We start from the raw sequence: 19,904 nt of genomic DNA, 5'->3' as shown, positions 1-19,904 counted from the left end.
TCCGGTAGCCTCTCCTGAATCTGACTCCGATTAAAAAACAATAAAAAAAGACCCGCTGCAATGTGTAAAAAGTCTGTATCTGTATGAATGTGTAAAGAAAGTGTTCTTCCACCTCCTCCACACAACATCTGACTACCCGGCATAATTGGTGTCTGCTCCATTTTCATTTTTTATGGTACAGTACGGTTATTTTATGCTGCGGAACGAATTATATGTTTTAACATTTCTATGGGAAAATGCGTTTCGTATAACGGACGTTTCACTTAACGAACGTGCACCTGAAACGGATTAAGTACGTTGTACGAGGCACCACTGTATATAGTTACCAATATTTGTATACATATACAATAATAACAAATAGCAATAAATAGTAATAAACAATATGAGTAAATATTGTTTATTACTATTTGTTTTGTGTATGTAGCCATATTATATATGCTTAATAAATTATATCAGTTGCGTGGCATTTGGCATATTGTACAGAACCGCGTTATATTGAATCAGCGTTAAGCGAGGCAGTTGCCTCGCTTAACGCTGATTCAATATAACGCGGTCTGCTTGACGCCTAAAAAAACGCTCAAAATTTACGCTGATTCAAATTAACGCGGTATTTCATTGATTCTAATAAAATACGATTATTCCCAAACACGAACCAATCAGCAAAAGGTGGCAATTCGTCATAACGCCGTACTTCCCTTAAATCTATGTTTGTTTTGTGTAATTTTGGAAAAAATATAACATCATCGATGCCTTAGGAAATAGCGACTTGGCTTGGCAAGAATTAACTGATAAATGCATGAACGGAGTGTGAAAGAAGTTATGGCTGAAGTTATCCAAGAATTCTCATCGAGAATAGCCTATCGCTGTATCGTTAGGTTGACAAAATTGTCAACTTAACCGATACAGGAGACAGTGGCATAGCGTGAGTGTCAGCCGCCCGGGGCAAAGGAAAATTTCGCAGCCCCCTTATTTAGGTATCTCAATTTAAAAAACTAAAATTCAGTATCGTCACAGAATAAGTAATGAAAAATTCCGTGCTAGTGTTGCACCTTTTTAAACTCGCTGGCCCGGACGGCAGGTGAGGTTTGTTCTAACAGAAGTTCCTGACGCATGCGTATGTCATTTTGCAATGCGAAGAATAATATGCAGTGCATGGGTTCAGTTAGCGATTAGGAAGAATTGGGTAGGAGTAACGTAAGTAACCTAGATGACTTAGCTGTATTGGACATTGGAGGTGCAGTGCCGGCCCGAGGCAAGTTTTAGGATGGAGCGAGATCCTATTATGGCGCCCGGGGGTGGAACCCCGCCCACGCACTCGACCCACGCGCGTCTCAACAGATTTAAAATATCGAAAAGTGAAAAAAATATTTTTTCCTTTACTTTTTTTACCACTGAGGCGCCCCCTAGGACTCAGCGCCTGGAGCGGCTGTTCCGTTCGCCCTATGGTAGGGCCGGCTCTGTGGAGGTGTATATGAATACGAATGATTCGTACAAGCACAATGAAAAAAAGAAAAAAAAACTGTCAACAGGTTGTGCACGAAATCCCGGACTGTCCGGATGATGACACTTTTCGTGCTCATTTCAATCGGTCCGAATCGTAGGTGCGAGGAAAATATGTGGTGAAATGGTTCAAGTTCTTACAAGATACTATTATTATTTATTGTAAAATTTTGCCGCCCCCTAAAAAGAATTTTTCCGCCCCCTAAAACTTAATTTTGCCGCCTCTACTACGCTACGCCACTGACAAGAGATGTAGACGGCAGGATATTGGGATTACTGCAGGTTTCTTGTAAGAGCCTTACCAACGACGACCTTCAAGAACTGGCAGAACAAGGAATTCATGTAGAACTGGAAAATAGAGATTCTGAAGACGAAGAACCCAAAAACTTTCTCTACAGTTTTCCTTAGTAAAAGTTTGGTAACGATAACCGAAATCGTTGATCAAATTGTAGCGAATGATCCAGATTTTGATAGGAGTGCCAAAGCAAAACGAGCCGTTTTGGATGCGATCTTCTGCTACCGACATTTGCTTAAGGAAAGAAAAAGAAAGCGATCAATGAAACTACAGACTTCATCGCAAAAAAACAATAATTTCAGAAGAGCCAGGACCTTCGTCACAAAAAATTAACTTTACATTTCTGTGCGCATATGTTTATGTGTTATTTAACATATTATGCAAAAATTTATATAAAAATAACTTAAAATTATAGTAAATTATGTTTATTTTTTAGTCGTGTATTCCCCTATCCCTATTTACTCTACGTTAAAATGGTCTCGTTTAACGCTGTTTCGCTTAGCGCTTTGTCGACTAGGAACGCATCTCCCGCGTTAAGCAAGGTCTTACTGTATATGTAAATTTTGGATAATTCGAAACTCAATAATTCAAAGTAGCGATTATTTCATCCTTTTAATTTCGAATAACGAGGATTTCCTGTATTAAAATAACTTTTATATTATTAATTATTATAGAAAGGCAAAAAGGTTTAATTTTCAGAACAGAAACGAGTCTATAAAAATATTGTAAATGTCAATAAAGATTTTTATTAAGCGATCGTATTTGAGATATGACACACGAAATCCTTAAACTCCCAATCCCCTCGAATCCCGTACTGAAAAATTTAAATGAATTAATTAATAACATCAATGCTTGTTATATACAAGTTACCATGCCAAACTTCATTTCTTAATTTTTCTCCATCCTTAGATATTAAATGAAATAGACGCCTACACACGCGCGCGCGCCCAGATAATTCAATTTTTTTCTATCTTTTGGAGTTCAAGGGGCTTCAGATCTGCAAAATACCCGGGTCAAATATAACGCAATTACAATACATTCCCGCGCTATGTTGATAACAGCGGGAAAAGTAAAATACTGTAGAATAAACTTTTAAAATATGTGAAAAAAATTACTCGTGGAGTCGGGCAAACAATACATCAAATGCATCATTTTTATACAATCAATTAAATTCTATTAGGATTGGCGGACAATTTAGTAGGCAACTGCGCCTACAGATGGCGTGAGTGATACGATACACACTATGTAATTTACATAGTATGTATCGTTACTTTCATGGCTGTTATATATAATATAACAGATGGAAAGTGTGGCAATAGGTAAAAAAAATGTCCAACTCAAGAATTTTGCATGTTTATACTCGGGGATCTTGAAACGTCGAGAAATCAAAAAAAAAAAAAAGTTGGGAGTTTTTGTGTAAGGGTAGTAGTATTTTTAGGGTGGCACGATTTTGTTTAACTACTTTGAAGCTTAATAATATAATTCTAAACTTTAATTCTGGATAAACCACTGAATACTGGTAGTTGATCGCGGGTTCAGGCCTCATCACTGGGCTGACAATGTGAAATTTTCCGGGTTTTTACACTTGTCTAACAGCCAAATAGCGGTCAATTTACCATACAAAGAGCTCAGAGGCCAGTTTACCGAAAAGCGAAACACATGGGAGAGTGCCAAGAGTATTAGCACATCTCCCAATCAAAACGAAACCTTAACTTTAATTTGTTACGAATTGTACAAGTAATTAGTTCAGCATACAGAAACAAAACAGGTAACTCTTTTGTTTCTGTATGCTGAACTAATTTCTATAACAATTTAATTGAACCAAAGAATCATATGGGTCTTTTAATCAACTATTTTTTGCAATATGAGTTTAATCAGAAGATTCTATGATTTATGATATTATTAAACTACTGTATCTTATCTATAAGTTACATTTAAAACAAAATATTTATTAAATTTATTGATAGTTTATCATGTCAACGAGATAGATCTTAATGGTTTAATCTTACGATAACTAAGAATATTAAGAAATAGTTGCATTATACGATAGGAGTAAAAATGTTATCATTAACAATTTAAATAGTACAATAAAGCAGTGACACACCTCTGTACCTTTGCTAAATATGTTCGAAATGCAGTAATTTAGCACATCTATAGCACAGGAACAGAGATGTGCCATCCTCTAAGAGCCTTTAAGGAGAAAGCATTAAAGAAGGCCGAGTTTACTTATTGCTTAGCCCTCAACGTCTTCAAAATGGCCTAACTGCTAGAGAGAGTTTATACAGTAACACAAATGATTCTACCGGTAATGTATTCATTATTCTGTCTTTTTCCCGACAAATTTCTCCATTGGTCTGTTTCCATTGAAAAATTTATAGAAAAAATAATAAATCTTCCATGGGAAAATGCTGAAAATATATAAAATCAATATTATTTATATTGAATTAAAATGGAATTTTATAGACAACCGTATAAATTAATCTACAAGATCAAGATGAGTTTGAATATTGTCTACAATAATGTAATATCTTATAAATTTTTTAGACTCACCATTTTGCAAATTATGTAAGGATGAACTTATGATTTGGATGTACAGAGTGGTTTGGATGTACTTATGATTATCGACTCTTAATTCAAGATTTAGTGATTCGAAGAACGAGCTAGCGGCTGCTTTACTGGCGTTTTAATCACTCAAATTTATGGATCCAGTATACGAGGCCACGCTTGAAATGCTGACGATATGACCACTTTTTTGCTTATCATATTTGGTAAGAATGCTTTGCATGTCTGAAAGGATTTATAAGAATAAACAAATCAATAGTTTATTTGATTTTGAAGCGAAATAAATTATTATATCCGTGGTGAGGAACGGGATGAGACATCTTCAAAACAGACCATTCGTGAAAAATTAAGTAAATTTTTAGAATTAAAATACATAAGTTTACATATCCAAAAATGAGACACCACATTCACTTGGAAGGTCTTTTCAATCAGATGATCGGAAAGATCAACTATCCTTTTACCATTAACCAGTGTTTTTCAACCTTCTTGAATACGCGACTGCTATGCAAGTTAAAAACTTCTGGCGACCCCCAGGGCCATATTAAAGCTATATCAGTGATTTTAAAAACTAAGTATTTAATTTTCTTTCTGTTGAGACCTAAATATCGATTGAAAAACTAATTACACTGTAAAATAAACAGGTACAGCCTTCTCACTGAAATTGAAGTTTTTTTATTGTAGTGTTTTGTCTTTGTCTTTTGTCTTTTATTGTAGTGTTTTACTTGTCTTTTCCTTTTAGCCGCGACCCTCCGTGTAAGGTTTTGCGACCCCCTGGGGGTCGCGACCCACAGGTTGAAAAACACTGCTATTAACGATCCCAGCATTGCTTATAAGTATGGACACAGGATCCACATCTTCCTTTACTTTTCCACTCATTTCATATACTTTCTTCCTATCTGACACGTCACATACGTAAGAGTGGCACACGCCTCCGTTGCTCTTCACTAATCGTTCGGTTTCACGATTCCCAGTTTCGTTCACATCCTATATCACTACTTTACATCCCAATTGCGAGAATCTGAGAGCCATACAACGTCCGAGCCATCTCCACCACCAGTGATTAACACTATTTTATTTTTTAAATTGTTATAGAAAGTTCTTGGGATGAAAATATGAAATAACTTTACGATCAAGTCAAAAATATTCCAACAACATGCAATAAAAACATTTGTACAACATACTGCAACATAATCAACATTTTTTACTCTTTAAAGTTAAAAGTACGTCTGTAGAAATATTCTTTCGCCATCTGTTATCAAGTTAACAGTACATAGGGCCTTAAATATTATCAAAGTCATTGATTTTTGTACGTTATCGCTGTTAACTGGAACTCTCGATTAAACGCATATTAATCGAGAATGAATACTGTGCCTTAATTAGCGTTTCAAGTGTTCTAGTTTTCCGGGATTGTCTCGGTTTTTTTACTTTCCCAGCTGTTATAAACACAGAATAAGTATGGTAAGCCGGCAAAAAATGACCCCCCAAACAAATTTATATTTTTGGACTCAGAGATCTTGAAAAACGCGAAAATTTCGTGGATTTTTTCTATCTGTATTGTTGTTAATGTGTGTGAGGAATGATTTTGTTCACTTACGAACTTCACTTACATTCACTCGTACTTTGAAGCTTAATTAATAACTCCCGTCTTTTATCAAAATTTCTGAAGTTTTGCAGAGAGGTTTGTGTATTAGGGGAATTTCTGCTATTAAATTTTGGTTGTTAAATTCAAAGGGGTGGGAAGATAAAGGGGTCGTGTGTCGTATCTCGAGTGGGATCGCTATAGGACAATTTTACTTCTTATTAGCATTTACAATTTTTTTATAAAACTATCATTGCCCTCAAAATTAAGCTTTTTGCTATTTTATAATAATTAAGAGAATAAAAAGTTTTTAAAATAAAATATCATAACAGATGACGCCACACTCAATTTTAAATATTGACGGGAAAGTTAAGCAACACGTTGTTTGATTTTTAAATTGAACATTTAAATGGCACTCATTTTTAATTAGTTCTAATTCATTCTGCTAACTATTTTATGCCAGCTTAAAAGAGGTCAACAAATCCTCTACCAGGCAAGATATGTTTCAGTCTTTCGTAATATTATCGTCGATTCTCTATTAATTGATAAGAATTTAACAAATATCAAGTTTAAAGTTTAGTTCTGTACTCTTATATACAGATTAAATTCATTACCACAGTATTTTAGCCGTTTTTCTTCTGAAGTTAAGGCTTAAATTTACACAATTTTTAACGTTTATGCCAATTAGTAAGTATATTTTTCGTTTTTGATTATTTAAAATTGATGAAGGGCCAAAGTATAGTGAACTTTCGATTTGCTCCTTGCTATTCGTTATGTACAGTAGAGTACATGGAAAAGTCTTGATGTAATAAAAGACTTACCTCTGTCGTTGGAGACTTTGCTACATACAGACTACGCTGCTGTTATTTGATGGAATTTCAGCTCTTTCCTTATCAATTAACTTTATGAACAATTTACCATGATTTTTTAATACAAGGTTTAGGTTTATTTGGTTATGCCAATGCGACACCAGGAAAGGAAGGACTTTTATGAGAAACTGATACCTATTTAGGTGTTACAAACGTGAAGAGAACCCAGAAAACTCTGTGACTGGCTCGTTGACGAGATGCGAACCCGCGACCAACTACCAGTGTTCAGTGGTTTTTATCCACACGAACCAGGTGGTTAGCTCATTCACTACTCATAAAAACCATTGATGTTATAGAAAAACCATTGCATGCATCAGTTAACATTAATTATATTTATTACAAAGTATGAAACTGTCACTTACTCAAAGCAAATATTTTCTATTTTTGTCATATGACACTAGTGTTTACTAGCAGAGCCAGATTTACGCATAAGTTAAACAAGCTATAGCTCAGGGCAGACCTCACGTTACGAGAAGCCTCGTTCTATTCATAAAAATAGTTATAAAATAGAGTAAATTTAATAAATTTATATAATGTCATATCTACTACATTCCGTCATCTCAGTATATCAGTAGCTTGTAAGAGGAAGATGTATAATTGCTGCTTCAAAATATCTTAAAATCCCAATATGGAAGTACAGTAACTTGTTATGCCGGACTTTTCCTCTGTGTGGTATTCCATCGTGCGCAAGAAGTCATGACTCCTGATTGCGAAGTTCTGAAAAAAGTACTGTACAGTCCTATTACCACACTACCGCAGTGATTGAGCACTCTCTACATAAATATTAACATTTTTTGAGCAGCCTGTACGGGTTTGTTTCTGTATTATACTGTGGTCATAATATCGATGGAATAGAGAACAATTAGTTCTTTGTTAGATTTCACTAAGAATTCTTCAGAATTAATTACACAGATTTGAACTGAAGCAGAAAATAACTTCATTTATCTAATTAAAGATAGTGTACAACTTACATTAAATTTATAAAATGAACAAAGCTTAGGAAATGTTAAACAATTTCCTGCACTTAATTATAATTTCTTGTAACGTCTTTTATTTCATTATTTACACTTTACATACGAACAAGGACGACTCGTAATGAATTGTTTCGGCTATTTAATGATGTTATAATAGAAAACAGGATGACATTTTGTCAGCTTCATAATAAAAGGAAGAAATGAAAGTGAAAACTACTTCGTATTACTAGGAAAGTAGTAAGAGCGTGGATAATAGTAATGACTGACAGATAGAGACAAGATTCAATAACGAATAGAATGTGTTTTACATTTTGACTGAAGCATTGTAAGGTCTTTTTGTATTGCTTTTTTAGCAATACAAAAAATTAATTATTTGTAGTAAAAATTGGTTCGTTTTCTACTTTACTCGACCCAAATCATAAACACGATGTAAGGGATATAGAGTAAACACTGAAGAGGAAAGGAGATAATACAGTATGATAATCTAAGTCTCATATTAGAGACTGGCGATGTTTCTGTTTTTTCTTAAATAAAACCAAATATTTCTTAGAGAATTCAGACTCTTAATATAAGAACCTAAGTCGTAATATTAGTTTTATATTTCACCATATGGCCAACAGTTGAGTGTTGTTTCCTGAAAATTGGTGTTATTCATCGATTCTGACGATAACGCAGTCGAATCTCCGACAACGGCCACCTCTAAACGACGGCAATTTTTCAGGAACGTTTTTCTTTGAAATTTATATAAATATCCGCAAACAACGGCAATTTTTTTATTTCCGTCAGTGGCCGTTCTTAAGAGGTTTGAATGCATTTATTGATGTCTACACTTTAAAATAGAGTATCAAGTGACTACATATATAATCATTCGGCCATGAACAAAATATTATATGACAAAATGTTTATTTAACAATGGATGAGTAGACGGGAGCAACGTAATCCGAAATAGAATAGTACCTGTCATGACAGGATATACGTGTGTCACGTATAATCTGTCGTATAGGGCTGTTTCTATTTGTGTACCCTTTTATATCATTTATATACTATTTCACTTATCTAATAGTAGATTTTAGATAATCAGATTTTTAATAGATCAGGGCTATTTCAGCTGTATCCTGCATAGAAGGGCTTAAAATTTAATCTTTTATATAGCGATGTCAAGAAAAAAAACCCAGTTGTAGGCCTGTGGGTCAAGCATATATAGGGCCCACGTCATAATATAGGCCTATATAATAAAATTGTGAAGTTTAGAAAATTAAAAGCCCGACAGGCCCTATAGTGATTGACCCAAGCTTCGTCTCACTTCTTATATTAGTATTATCAACTATTTTATATCAGAATTTATATAAATAGTGAGGATAATAAGATCAGAAGTTTTAGATCAAGGTTATTTTTTCTATGAGTAGAAATAATGAAAACATTTAAATAAAACAAAAGGAATTCCTTTAATTTAATTTTATGAATAAAGTCTGTTAAGATTGCAATGATTGAAGCTTATTCTTAATTACAGTTGAACTTCGATTATCCGAACGCAGATTAACCAAAATGTCAATTGTCCTTTCTTGCCTTCTTTTCTCTCTCCCACTGACGTCAGACAGCAATTCTCATACGTCACGCGAAAGCATTCTCTATTTGCTGTGACAGACCCAAATGATCAGTGCAATGTTATTCGCACATTGATGAATAAAAAAAATACAGTACGTGTACAATACTGTGCTTCTACCCTGTAATTTCATTCTTTGCGCATTAATCCACTTATCCGAATTTTCGATTATCTGAATCACCTGCAGAACAAATTAATTCGGATAAAGCGGAATTCTACAAGGAAACCTGGAAAATTACACGTAATGTGAATCAGCAGGGGTGCAACAAATGTTTATTAAATAATAAACATTTGTTTAAAGCCTGCACCCACTCATGTGTAAAAAATATTCAAAATATCGAAACGTTTAGTTAACACTTCGATTCATGTAAAGGCTAAAGTACTGTACTTAACCCGTTTGTTTGCCGCTCATTAAAATTACCCTAATTTAAATTAAATTTTTTACAATAAAATATTGTGATGTAATTAAACTTTGCAAGTTGATCTTATTTAACGAAACCAGTTCAGCAGTTTTTTCGTATCCTATTTTAAAAAATCCAGCAAAGAGTTACGTAACCTTACCGGCAAAAAATTTAAAATTCTCGTGGTGCCATCTCTTACATTTTATTTTAAAAACTTTTTATATAATTAATTATAATAAAATAGCAAAAATATTAATTTTGAAGGTAGAAACAGGTTTTATATTAAAAACTGTAAATGCTGATGAATAAAATCATTAAATCCTAACCTACTGTACCATATGACACGTGACTCCCTCTATCTTTCCATTCCGTCGACCTAAAACCACCAAAATTTAATAGCATCAATCCCCCTAATACTCAAACCTCCCTGCAAACTTTCAGAAATTTTCGGAAAAAAGCACAGGAGTTAAGGTTCAAAGTGGGTAAACAAAATTCTGACCCCGACACACGCATACATATAGAAAACTCTCGCGTTTTTCGACGTTTGAAGGTACAAAATGTAAAAATCTTGGGAAGGAGACCATCTTTTTTCAACGTAGCCATACTTTCCCTCTTTATGACAGCTGCGAAAGTAAAAAATTCGGTTTAATTAGTTGACTGTTGCTCTAGTGTGAATAATTGTAAAGAAATGAATAGTATGTCATTGTTTGAATTTTTTTATAGGTAAAAATATAAATAATTGTTTGAATTTTTATAGGAAAAAAATATAAATAATTTGTTTTTGAAAACCTTGAAACAAGCGAATAAATAGCACAGATGTGAAAGTAGATGTAGTTATTACTTTAATGTATCTGTATGAAATTTTTAATCCTTCAGCTGTGTTTCGAAGCTAAATTATTTACACTCGTAAAATTTATTTTTATGTATTAAAACGTTAGAAAATTTACATATTTCTAAGGTCTATGTATTTCTAAATATATATTTCTAAAAGTCGCTCTAATTTATTTTCTAATTTTAAGTACAAAAACTGTATAAACATAAATTAATGTCATTTTCACTTAAAAAAAGCTTCTATGTACTTCACTTGTTCAAAAATATACGGCAAAATGGCCAACTAAGGGGTAAAAGAGATCACTCTAACACAGGCCCCGTACGAGCATTCGAAGGCCCCCAACTATGTGATTCTATAATCTAAATGGGTAATTTTACTTTAAAAGTCGCTCTAAATCTATGACTTAAGGCAGTTTTAATTGCGAAATTGCCATTAAAAACAGACAGTGACATAATTAAACAACTGGTAAAACAAATAAAACTTTTATTCTTCATTATAACCGGATTATAAACCATTCTTCGGCATATAAAAAATAATAGCTGAACAAAAAATATATATTATATGACCTGAATATATTCATTTCTCTTTCTTTTCCGTTCTTCCAACGAAACTTTTCATGGCATTAAATCCTTTTAATAAGTCGTAAAATACGGTATAGGCTCTTAATGGCATTAAGCTAAATATGTTTAAAAATTAGAAAAAATTTAATTTTATAAAACATCATTAGATTTTGAATCAATAAACTTACGCTTTCATCATTGTAATGGCATTGAAGTACGTTGGAATTATGGCGACTTCTTGATTAGATCTCACCGACGATATTATGTTATCTGCAACATATTCGGAATCCAACAATGCAAAATAACTGAAATTATAATTTTTATATTGTTTAGAATTGTTCTAAAATATTTTCTATAAAATATTATAACTGTAAAGTATTTTGTGCCAGAATAAGTGGCAGAATAATCGCACGTATAATGGCATAAAAAGTCGAAAATACAAAAAATAAATAATATATAGACTTATAAAATGAGGGAATTGTCTATTAGACTAACAGAGGGACATAATAAATAAATTATAATAGAAAATTATTAAAAAAAAAATAAGTGAAAAAGCCAAGGAAGAAGCATACCCTCCATCAGCTCCTTCGAACAACCCTGTATTAATGAAGAACGGTGCAATCAATGTCATCTTAATATTTTCACGCTTTTCTTCTTTTAATTCGAAGTGCAGAGATTCATGAACAGTGATGGCAGCTGATTTACTGGCGCAATAATCAGATAAATAGTTTATTCCCGAAAATCCTGCCAAACTAGAAATCGTCACGATGTGACCATGATTGGCACTTATCATATCCGGTAGGAAGGCTTTCAATGTCTGAAAATTTACATGAATTATTTATTAATTTACAAAAGTTGTTGAACTATAAAATATATTTTTAACAGATTAATGTTTGCTGTATGATTTAGAAGAATACAGGAATGATAGCGCCAAATATAAAATGATTACATAATTTTAGTAATTTTTAACATATTTATAATAACTTACAATTATGATTCTAAATAAATTTACTGTATACTGTGTTATAAGCGTAAATAGCGTATAAAATTTAGATAGGAAATTTATTTTGAAATATAAGTGGTTTAATTGAGGTGCTATACGATTGGCAGAACGAATGGTGCGGTTTCTTAAGTAAAAAATTTACTTATGGTTATGCAATAAAATTTAAATGAGTTTATTCTTTTTAATTTATTGCATTAAATATAAATTTATAGTTTTTCTCGGTGCTATAAGGGAAAAAATAGCTTAAATATTAGTAAGTAAAATATTTACGCAATTTCCTGTTATAGTTTCGATTTCTGAAAAGGTAAAATTGATTTTGTTCAGAATTTAAACTCCAGGACTCGATATTATTGAACGCATATGAAGTAATTTTCTAATTTTAAAATATTTTTATATCGATCATGAGCATAACTCATAAAAGTAGAGCAATTTTTGTAGATTTTCAAGAACTGTAGAGCCTAGCTGTACCCCTGGCTATATATCCATGGGTCTATGTCACCACCTATATACCCAATTAGGCTCTATGTCACTCGGAGCGAATTAAGATCTCCGACCGTCCTTTCTTGTTGACGACACATGATCAGTCGACGCCACTGCCTCTTTCCTCTCGGAATCCCCTTGACTGGTGCCGATAAATAATTCCCCTTAAGTGGCACACGAGACATACGCTCGTCCTGTCCCCCTTGTTGCATCCCTGATATATTTTATTAAAGGATATAAATTATCAATGGATCAAATTTTTATAAATAATTAAATATTTTTCACATTTTAAAGCTTTACCATTTAATTTCTCGCTTAAAAACTGCTAGAAACGACTACTTAATACAGTCAAACCTCTGAACAACGGCCACTGACGAGAACATAAAAAAATAGCTGTTGTTCGGAGACTATTTCGTTTATGCGTTTGTTTAAATCTCCTAAAAATTGGCCGCTGTTTAGAGGTGGCCGTTGCTGACAGGTTCGACTGTAATATATTAATTTCAAGTTTTAACAATCCAATTCAGGAACACGTTCCTTCCTTCATCATTAATTACTTCACTAAAGCTATTTAAAAAATTAAATTTGTATACGAAAATTTATATGTAAAAATTAAATTGTATACGAAAAAATATCAAACTGTAAGTTTGATACTTTTTCGTATACAAATAACGTTACGACAGAACAAGCAACATATTAGGTGAATGTGACCTAAATCCAAACCGTTACGCGTTACAATCAATTTCAACGAATAATCCTACTAAAACTCACCCAAAAATGCGCTATTACATTAACTTGAAAGGTCTTCTCGATAAGATGATCGGGTGTATCTAAAAGCTTCTTCCCCGTTACGATTCCAGCATTGTTAACAAGTATAGTGACTGGACCCACTTCTTCCTTCACTTTACTCGCCACAGCGTAAACTTTCTCTCTGTCGGTGACATCACACACATACGAATAACATTCACCTCCTTGGCTCTTCACCTGTTGCTGTGTTTCGCGATTACCTTCCTCGTTAACGTCCCAAATTACCACACGACAACCCAGACGTGAGAGTTTCAACGCTAGTAGACGGCCGATACCGCTTCCACCTCCTGTAATCAATACTACTTCGCCATTTAAGTCTTTATAGAAGAAACGTTTCGGTATGAATACCAGTATAATTCCTTCGATCCATAAATACAACATATACAACACATTCAAAGCAATTCTAACGGCTTCGTTCATTCTGCTTCGTTCTACTGTTCAACTGCATGGGCTGTGCCTTTAATACGTTAGATAACACGAGAGTCATGTGACGTGGAAAAACAAATGAGACTTGGGGAAATTCTGTGACGACACAGTACACGTGTAGTTTAAAAAACTGGTTATTGAACCATTGCACCAATTAATGCGTACGCTTAGCATAGTCCTGGATGTTTTTAATTAATTTAGTTATTTTAAAAAATTAAAACAAGTGTATTTTAAGGCTGTATATTTTTAATACACGTACACTCTTGTATTTAACTTCTAAATAAATTAATCACAATTTAAGGAAAATTTTACTTAAATAAATTATAATTTATTCTGATTTTTCTGGAAATTTTTCGTCTATAATTAAGTTTTATTTATTTAAGTTTAAAATATTTATAATGTATTATTTAACATAAATTATCAAAATCTCCACGAAATTTCCTCGTGTTTTTGCGCGTTTTCAGTTATCTTTAAATTTATCCTCTATCAATTTTTACCTGGTTTAGATTAATTAAATATTTATTTTTAAAAAGTGATAATTATAAAGAATATATTATTCTCACGTCGTCACAATGTCGGGCTGAAGTTTTTAATCATACTTTAATTTAAAAAGTCATGTGACTTCCAGTCCCTAGCAAAAGTTCCTATATCAGTGATTAAATAGTATTTATTAAAAAAATTTCTGATATGAATAAAATAATTTACCACTGTCTTATTTAAAGGTACTATTTTTATAAGTACTGTGTGTGATATTTTTCCACTTTATTTATACTCCATGTCTTGAAATTTGTGCACCGGAGCTTTAGTTTTTGAATTCTCTCATATCACTGAAGAGGGGCTAAAACATTACATTAGCCCGAAATGCATTCGTTGTAACAATAAAATCATTCGTCATTTGACCAGGACCGTTTGCTGGGAGAAAAATCAACCTATAAGAATTAAAGTGATTAGTAGATAGCAAGTTTGTAATTTAAAAATTGCAGCTCAATAAGATTAAAATACAGCTGGATTTAGTCTTGTGCCCTGCGCTACAACATACAAATGACCCTTCCTTTTTTATTAAACAATAATGGGCCATATATAATCTGAGATGCTGATGCCCTAATTAGATGTGAGGCCCTAAGCTATAATTTGTTTAGCTTATACGTAATACTGTAGCATCAAATTAAACTACACGCGTCATTGCGTAGTTTGAACAAATATTACAGCTTAAACAGCGAATAAACTAAAAAAAGTAATTCTTATCTAAATGCAATTTTAAAACAGCATTTTGGTAATTAACTTTTTTTACAATTAGCACCACTTAGATTACAGTTTATATCGCAAAAATTCATTTAAAATAGAGCTTTTTAGAAGAGCGACGCGATATCGCTTTCATCGAAGCGTCATTTATTTAAATACAAAATATTATAATTATTTCTGTATATAATTCTTACTTATTTGTTAGTTTTAATTGAAACGTAGCTAAATCTTAAGATTTTAATAATTATAAAGCTTCGCAATTTATTTTAATTAAGCTTTTACGAGTGACACGTCGCGCGCGTCGCTTATTGCTTAACGACTTACACGCTTTGCTTATTTCCGAATATCGTTTAAACCCCAAATTATATTCTAGTGAATAGTTTAGCTCTTAAACCAAAATCTTAATAGCAATACTTTCTAATAATAAACGTGTTTTTTCCGCAGAGCGTTACAGACAGACGACGACGACTGTGCGATAACGAGTAGCAGGCATCAAGTACGCGGGCCAATGACATAGTTCGTTACATATAAAACGAAGTGCGTCATTATCGTTCATACTCAGCTGCTTGTCACCAGCAATTCTTGTTTTTATATTTTCCCGTAGAGAATTAATTAAAAATAATAATATTACACTTATCAAAACACTATCTTAACAAGAAAATAATGTAAACACTCATTAAAACACATCAAGGGAGATAGAAATACTGTACCAAGAAAATTTAATTTAATGACGGGAAACACTAACAAAATTTTATTTCTATATTTTTTTAAATTTTATTTACAATATTTTTGCANTATCAAAACACTATCTTAACAAGAAAATAATGTAAACACTCATTAAAACACATCAAGGGAGATAGAAATACTGTACCAAGAAAATTTAATTTAATGACGGGAAACACCAACAAAATTTTATTTATATATATTTTTTAATTCTATTTACAATATTTTTGCAATTTCTGAATATTTTAAGGTGGAAGGTGTAATGTGTAATGTAAGTCACGTGCTGAGAATTCTGACCGTCTTATATTGAACTTAATTTCCTTGACAAAATATATTCTATGGCTAATTTTCCTGCATAACTTTATCTATATTTCTTATATAGCAATGAAGCAACATACGTTAAATTATAAAATACTAACAGATGAGCCCGGTGATACCCGGACAAAAAAAATAATAATAATAATAAAGATTAGGATTAGAAGTACGAAGTAATCTATTAAATTATTTCGTACTTCTAACCTTTCTATTATATTATATTATAGTACTTGATTTATATAACTGCAAAGGTTTATCTGTAACTGCAGGTTTATTTATAACTGCAAAGGTTTTTACGTAAGGGTTTATCACACCGGGTGACTAATCTAACACATTTTAAAAATTCTTTAAATTAAATTGTGTACAGTAGAGGAATAATAGATCAGGGCTATGTGTTAGATTAGTCACCCGGTGTGATAAATTTTACGTAAGATAACCTTTGTAAATACAAATCAAATACGATAATATAACAAACATAAATAGTTTGGTCATTTTATCCTATCATTGTCATGTTTATCGCAATGCTCAGATGATATGAAATGGCACATTATCAATGGTCAAGTAGACAGGAATTGAAAATTTTTCTAATGTTAACTTTAAGAAACTGTACAATTCACAGTTGAATATCAAATGGTAATCTGCCAATAAATCAAATTTTGTGAATAACAGACCAAATATTTAAACTTGGCACCCTCGAAAACTACTTAAAACATATTTTGTGCTCACCAGTACCTTGTATTATGTAATTTTCTGACTCAAATGCCACAACATAGCTGGTCCAATAGAAAGAAAGGACTGTTGTGGAAGGGAATTGAAGTAATTCAACCAAAAGTAGTCATTTATCTCCTCCTTGAAGAGAGGATGATCAACAACTAGTAATTAATATTGGTCTACTGTTAATATTTGAAAAGTGATCTGTGTCGGATAGGATGTGATGGCCCTGCATGTGATTGAAATTGCTAACCTTAACAATCAAAAGATGTCATATAAAACTTACTTAAATAAAAAAATCTTGTAAAAATGCAAGAATAATTGTTTTTATGTTCTAATAAAGTGTTTATATTTTTGCAACAGATTTTATAAACTGTGTGAAGTATGTCCTCATAAATATCGCATTTATAGAAAAATTATTAGAATTAGTTTAATTTATTTGGTTACAGTAATGCAACACTTGAGAGATCTGCCAAGGAGGATGCATCCCAGAAAAACTTGTATAAAAATGGTCCCTATTTAGGTGTTACTAATGTAAAGAAAACCCAGAAAATTCCACGTGGCCAGCCCACTGGTCATGTCCAAACCCACAACCAACTACCAGTGTTCAGCAGTTTTATCCACTCAGCTACTGGAAGGCACTTATTAGAATTAAGATAGTACTGTTAAGAAATGAAAAAACCTGAGTTGCTAAATGTGGAAAATTAAATGCTTATAGACTATTTACAGGGTAACACTTTCAATTCCATGCAAACAAGTGCTTTGTGCTACTTGTCACAGTAATTAGCATTGTAGCAGTAATTAAGTGAATATAATATATATTTTTAAAATTATATCCACTTTAAGAATTATATTTAATTATTATTTTCTTAGATTTTTTGCCAATTAGATGTCACTACAAGTAAACCAAGCAAATCTAATACAGATAAAAATTAATTTATATATAGAAATCCAATCTATATTTTGGGGTGATATTCATGACATTATCTAAGTTAGAAGTATGTTAACGTAAATGTTGAGGTTTCTTAGCAATTGGTTGAATAGCCTAGGTATGCATAGCAAACAAACATTGTCATATATATAGAGAAATGTTATGTACGTATTTCTAGTCTTCTTTTCTGGGTAAGTCTATGATTTGTCTGAGTTTTGAATGTGTCTGTTATAGTTTAGGGCCATTTTATGTTACACAACTGCAATAACTATACCACAATAAATTAATGTATGTATGTGTGAAAATGTTGAGTCTGGATGAAAGTATTTTAGTAATATGTGTGTATTTAGATAGTATAAGATTTTCCCTACTTGTTTTGGTAGATATATTTTGGGTATTTTTTGTGTGTGAAGTCAATTAAATTGTTTATATTTAGTGAGAGTTTCTTAAAATAAATTCACGTGTGTTAATTAATTCTGTGTCTGTAGTGTCATTGGTTGCAATTGTTGTTTGTTTTTACTAGTGTATGCCATACTATATACTGTACATTTCCACTAGCAACTGCTATATTGTCAGTGAACTGATTTTCTGTCTGATCTACTGTTTGTGTTCTGGAACTTGCTGCTGTTTGATATGTTTGAATGTTGTTTGTATGATGAGGGAGTTATGTATTATTGTTATTTTCAGGTTAACAACTCTTCTGCTCTATAAAAGTAAGATGGGAATATTTCTGTGTAAATTTGTCATCTACTGTCTGTCTATATGCTGTCATATCTATTTCCAGTTTTATAATGTTGCAGTACATATGATGAATTAATTCAGTCATGAGTTGCATGAACTTCATTTATTGGCATGATTTTTCCAACCTTAATTGTCAGTGGCTATGTTGCCAATAAATCATTTTGGCTGAGTTAGTGTCCATTGTCCATTAAGAATGAATGAGGTGGTGAATGTGTTTGCAATACAAAACCATACTTGTTCTAGCACTGTATTTGCCACTGGTGGCAAAGGAAGAATTTGACAGATTTTTGATTTAGAGCATCCACTGGAATGGTGACATAACCATGCCCCAGAACACAGACTAAATCCATCCACATCATCTACGGAGAAGTAATTACTTGAACACCAACACCATATTCAAAGTGAACACTATACATCAAATTATTCTGACATTATATACTTTTTTCAAATAACTTATGAAACTACCACAGGGACAATATGAACAAAGTAAGAAGACAATGGCTGACAGCAGTGCAATCCAAATTTCTCCATACACCTCTGGAGATCCTGCCTTAAGGTTTTCCATATGCAAAAGAACCTTCTTCTTGGACACACCAATGGCAATCAGAGAGCACTACCAAGTATAATTACATAGTCATCACTTTACAGCCAGAAGCAGCTTTGATAATTTGCAACGAAATAACTGATCCCAAAAGAATAAACCTGTAAAGCAAATTAAAAACAAAATTAATCAAACAGTCAATAGGATTATCCTCCAGGCAAATTTGGAAATTACTAGCCTGTAGACATATAAGGGAAAAATGCCTGTTGGAGATATTGAGTTAAAATATAGGCCCAATTATCACGTCTCTTACAAACAACTAATGAAGTTATTCCTACAGCAATTGTCTTCATCTACATNTACGATAGTAACATTATAAATATCAACCAGATTCAAGTACTTGTTAATGAGATAGTCCCTAATATAAAATTTGACTTAGAACCCGAAATCAACTGCCAGTTACCTCTCCTAGCCATCCTTGCCACTTAAAAAATACAAAAAAACCATGCACCATTGGTTTGGTTTGCAAATGTTAAGAAGGCCGTACCAGTGGCTTAGCCTTTGAAAAAAAGTATAAAGGGGAAGGTATAGGGTTTTGGTTGAAGATGGGGCAAGAAGGATAGTAAAGTGTGAAATAATGTTTTATGGCCAGCCAGCATCGAGCCCCATATATTGAAATCATAGAGTAAAGTATACATAGAGTGGATCAAAACCCTATTAATACAGAGTATATGCTTTGTTCTTGGAGTAGATACATTAAGAAATAATAATGATAATAATAATAAAATAAAAATAAAACATTGAGGAAAACG

The 19,904-nt window shown here is 32.5% G+C and overlaps 1 protein-coding gene and 1 pseudogene across 1 annotated transcript; both read right to left on the bottom strand.

Moving 5' to 3' along the window:
- Nucleotides 1-2,399: 2,399 nt before the first annotated feature.
- On the bottom strand, nucleotides 2,400-5,606 carry LOC111624550 (annotated as a pseudogene).
- A 5,473-nt stretch (nucleotides 5,607-11,079) lies between these two features.
- Nucleotides 11,080-13,946, bottom strand: LOC111624556 (short-chain dehydrogenase/reductase family 16C member 6-like). The gene is made up of 4 exons (XM_023367429.1): nucleotides 13,427-13,946; nucleotides 11,748-11,992; nucleotides 11,364-11,480; nucleotides 11,080-11,291 (listed from the first exon to the last, which is right to left on the bottom strand). Exons 1-4 carry the CDS (start codon nucleotides 13,880-13,882, stop codon nucleotides 11,192-11,194), a joined length of 918 nt encoding a protein of 305 aa, XP_023223197.1. The 5' UTR covers nucleotides 13,883-13,946; the 3' UTR covers nucleotides 11,080-11,191.
- Nucleotides 13,947-19,904: the final 5,958 nt, after the last annotated feature.

Source organism: Centruroides sculpturatus, unplaced genomic scaffold, assembly GCF_000671375.1.
Source record: "Centruroides sculpturatus isolate CEXI.00-Female unplaced genomic scaffold, Cexi_2.0 scaffold15, whole genome shotgun sequence".
Lineage (NCBI taxonomy): Eukaryota > Metazoa > Arthropoda > Arachnida > Scorpiones > Buthidae > Centruroides > Centruroides sculpturatus.
The sequence above is the reverse complement of the archived record's forward strand: the minus strand, read 5'-3'. Positions and strand labels throughout refer to the sequence as shown.

Bases quoted from the DNA above. Each gene is read 5' to 3' on its own strand.
- LOC111624556 (XM_023367429.1), bottom strand. From the start codon at position 13,882: ATGAACGAAGCCGTTAGAATTGCTTTGAATGTGTTGTATATGTTGTAT. The intron at 11,993-13,426 runs GTGAGTTTTAGT...GTAAATTTTCAG, and splicing joins ATGTAATAGCGCATTTTTGG to ACATTGAAAGCCTTCCTACC. The intron at 11,292-11,363 runs GTAAGTTTATTG...AAACATATTTAG, and splicing joins GCCATTACAATGATGAAAGC to CTTAATGCCATTAAGAGCCT.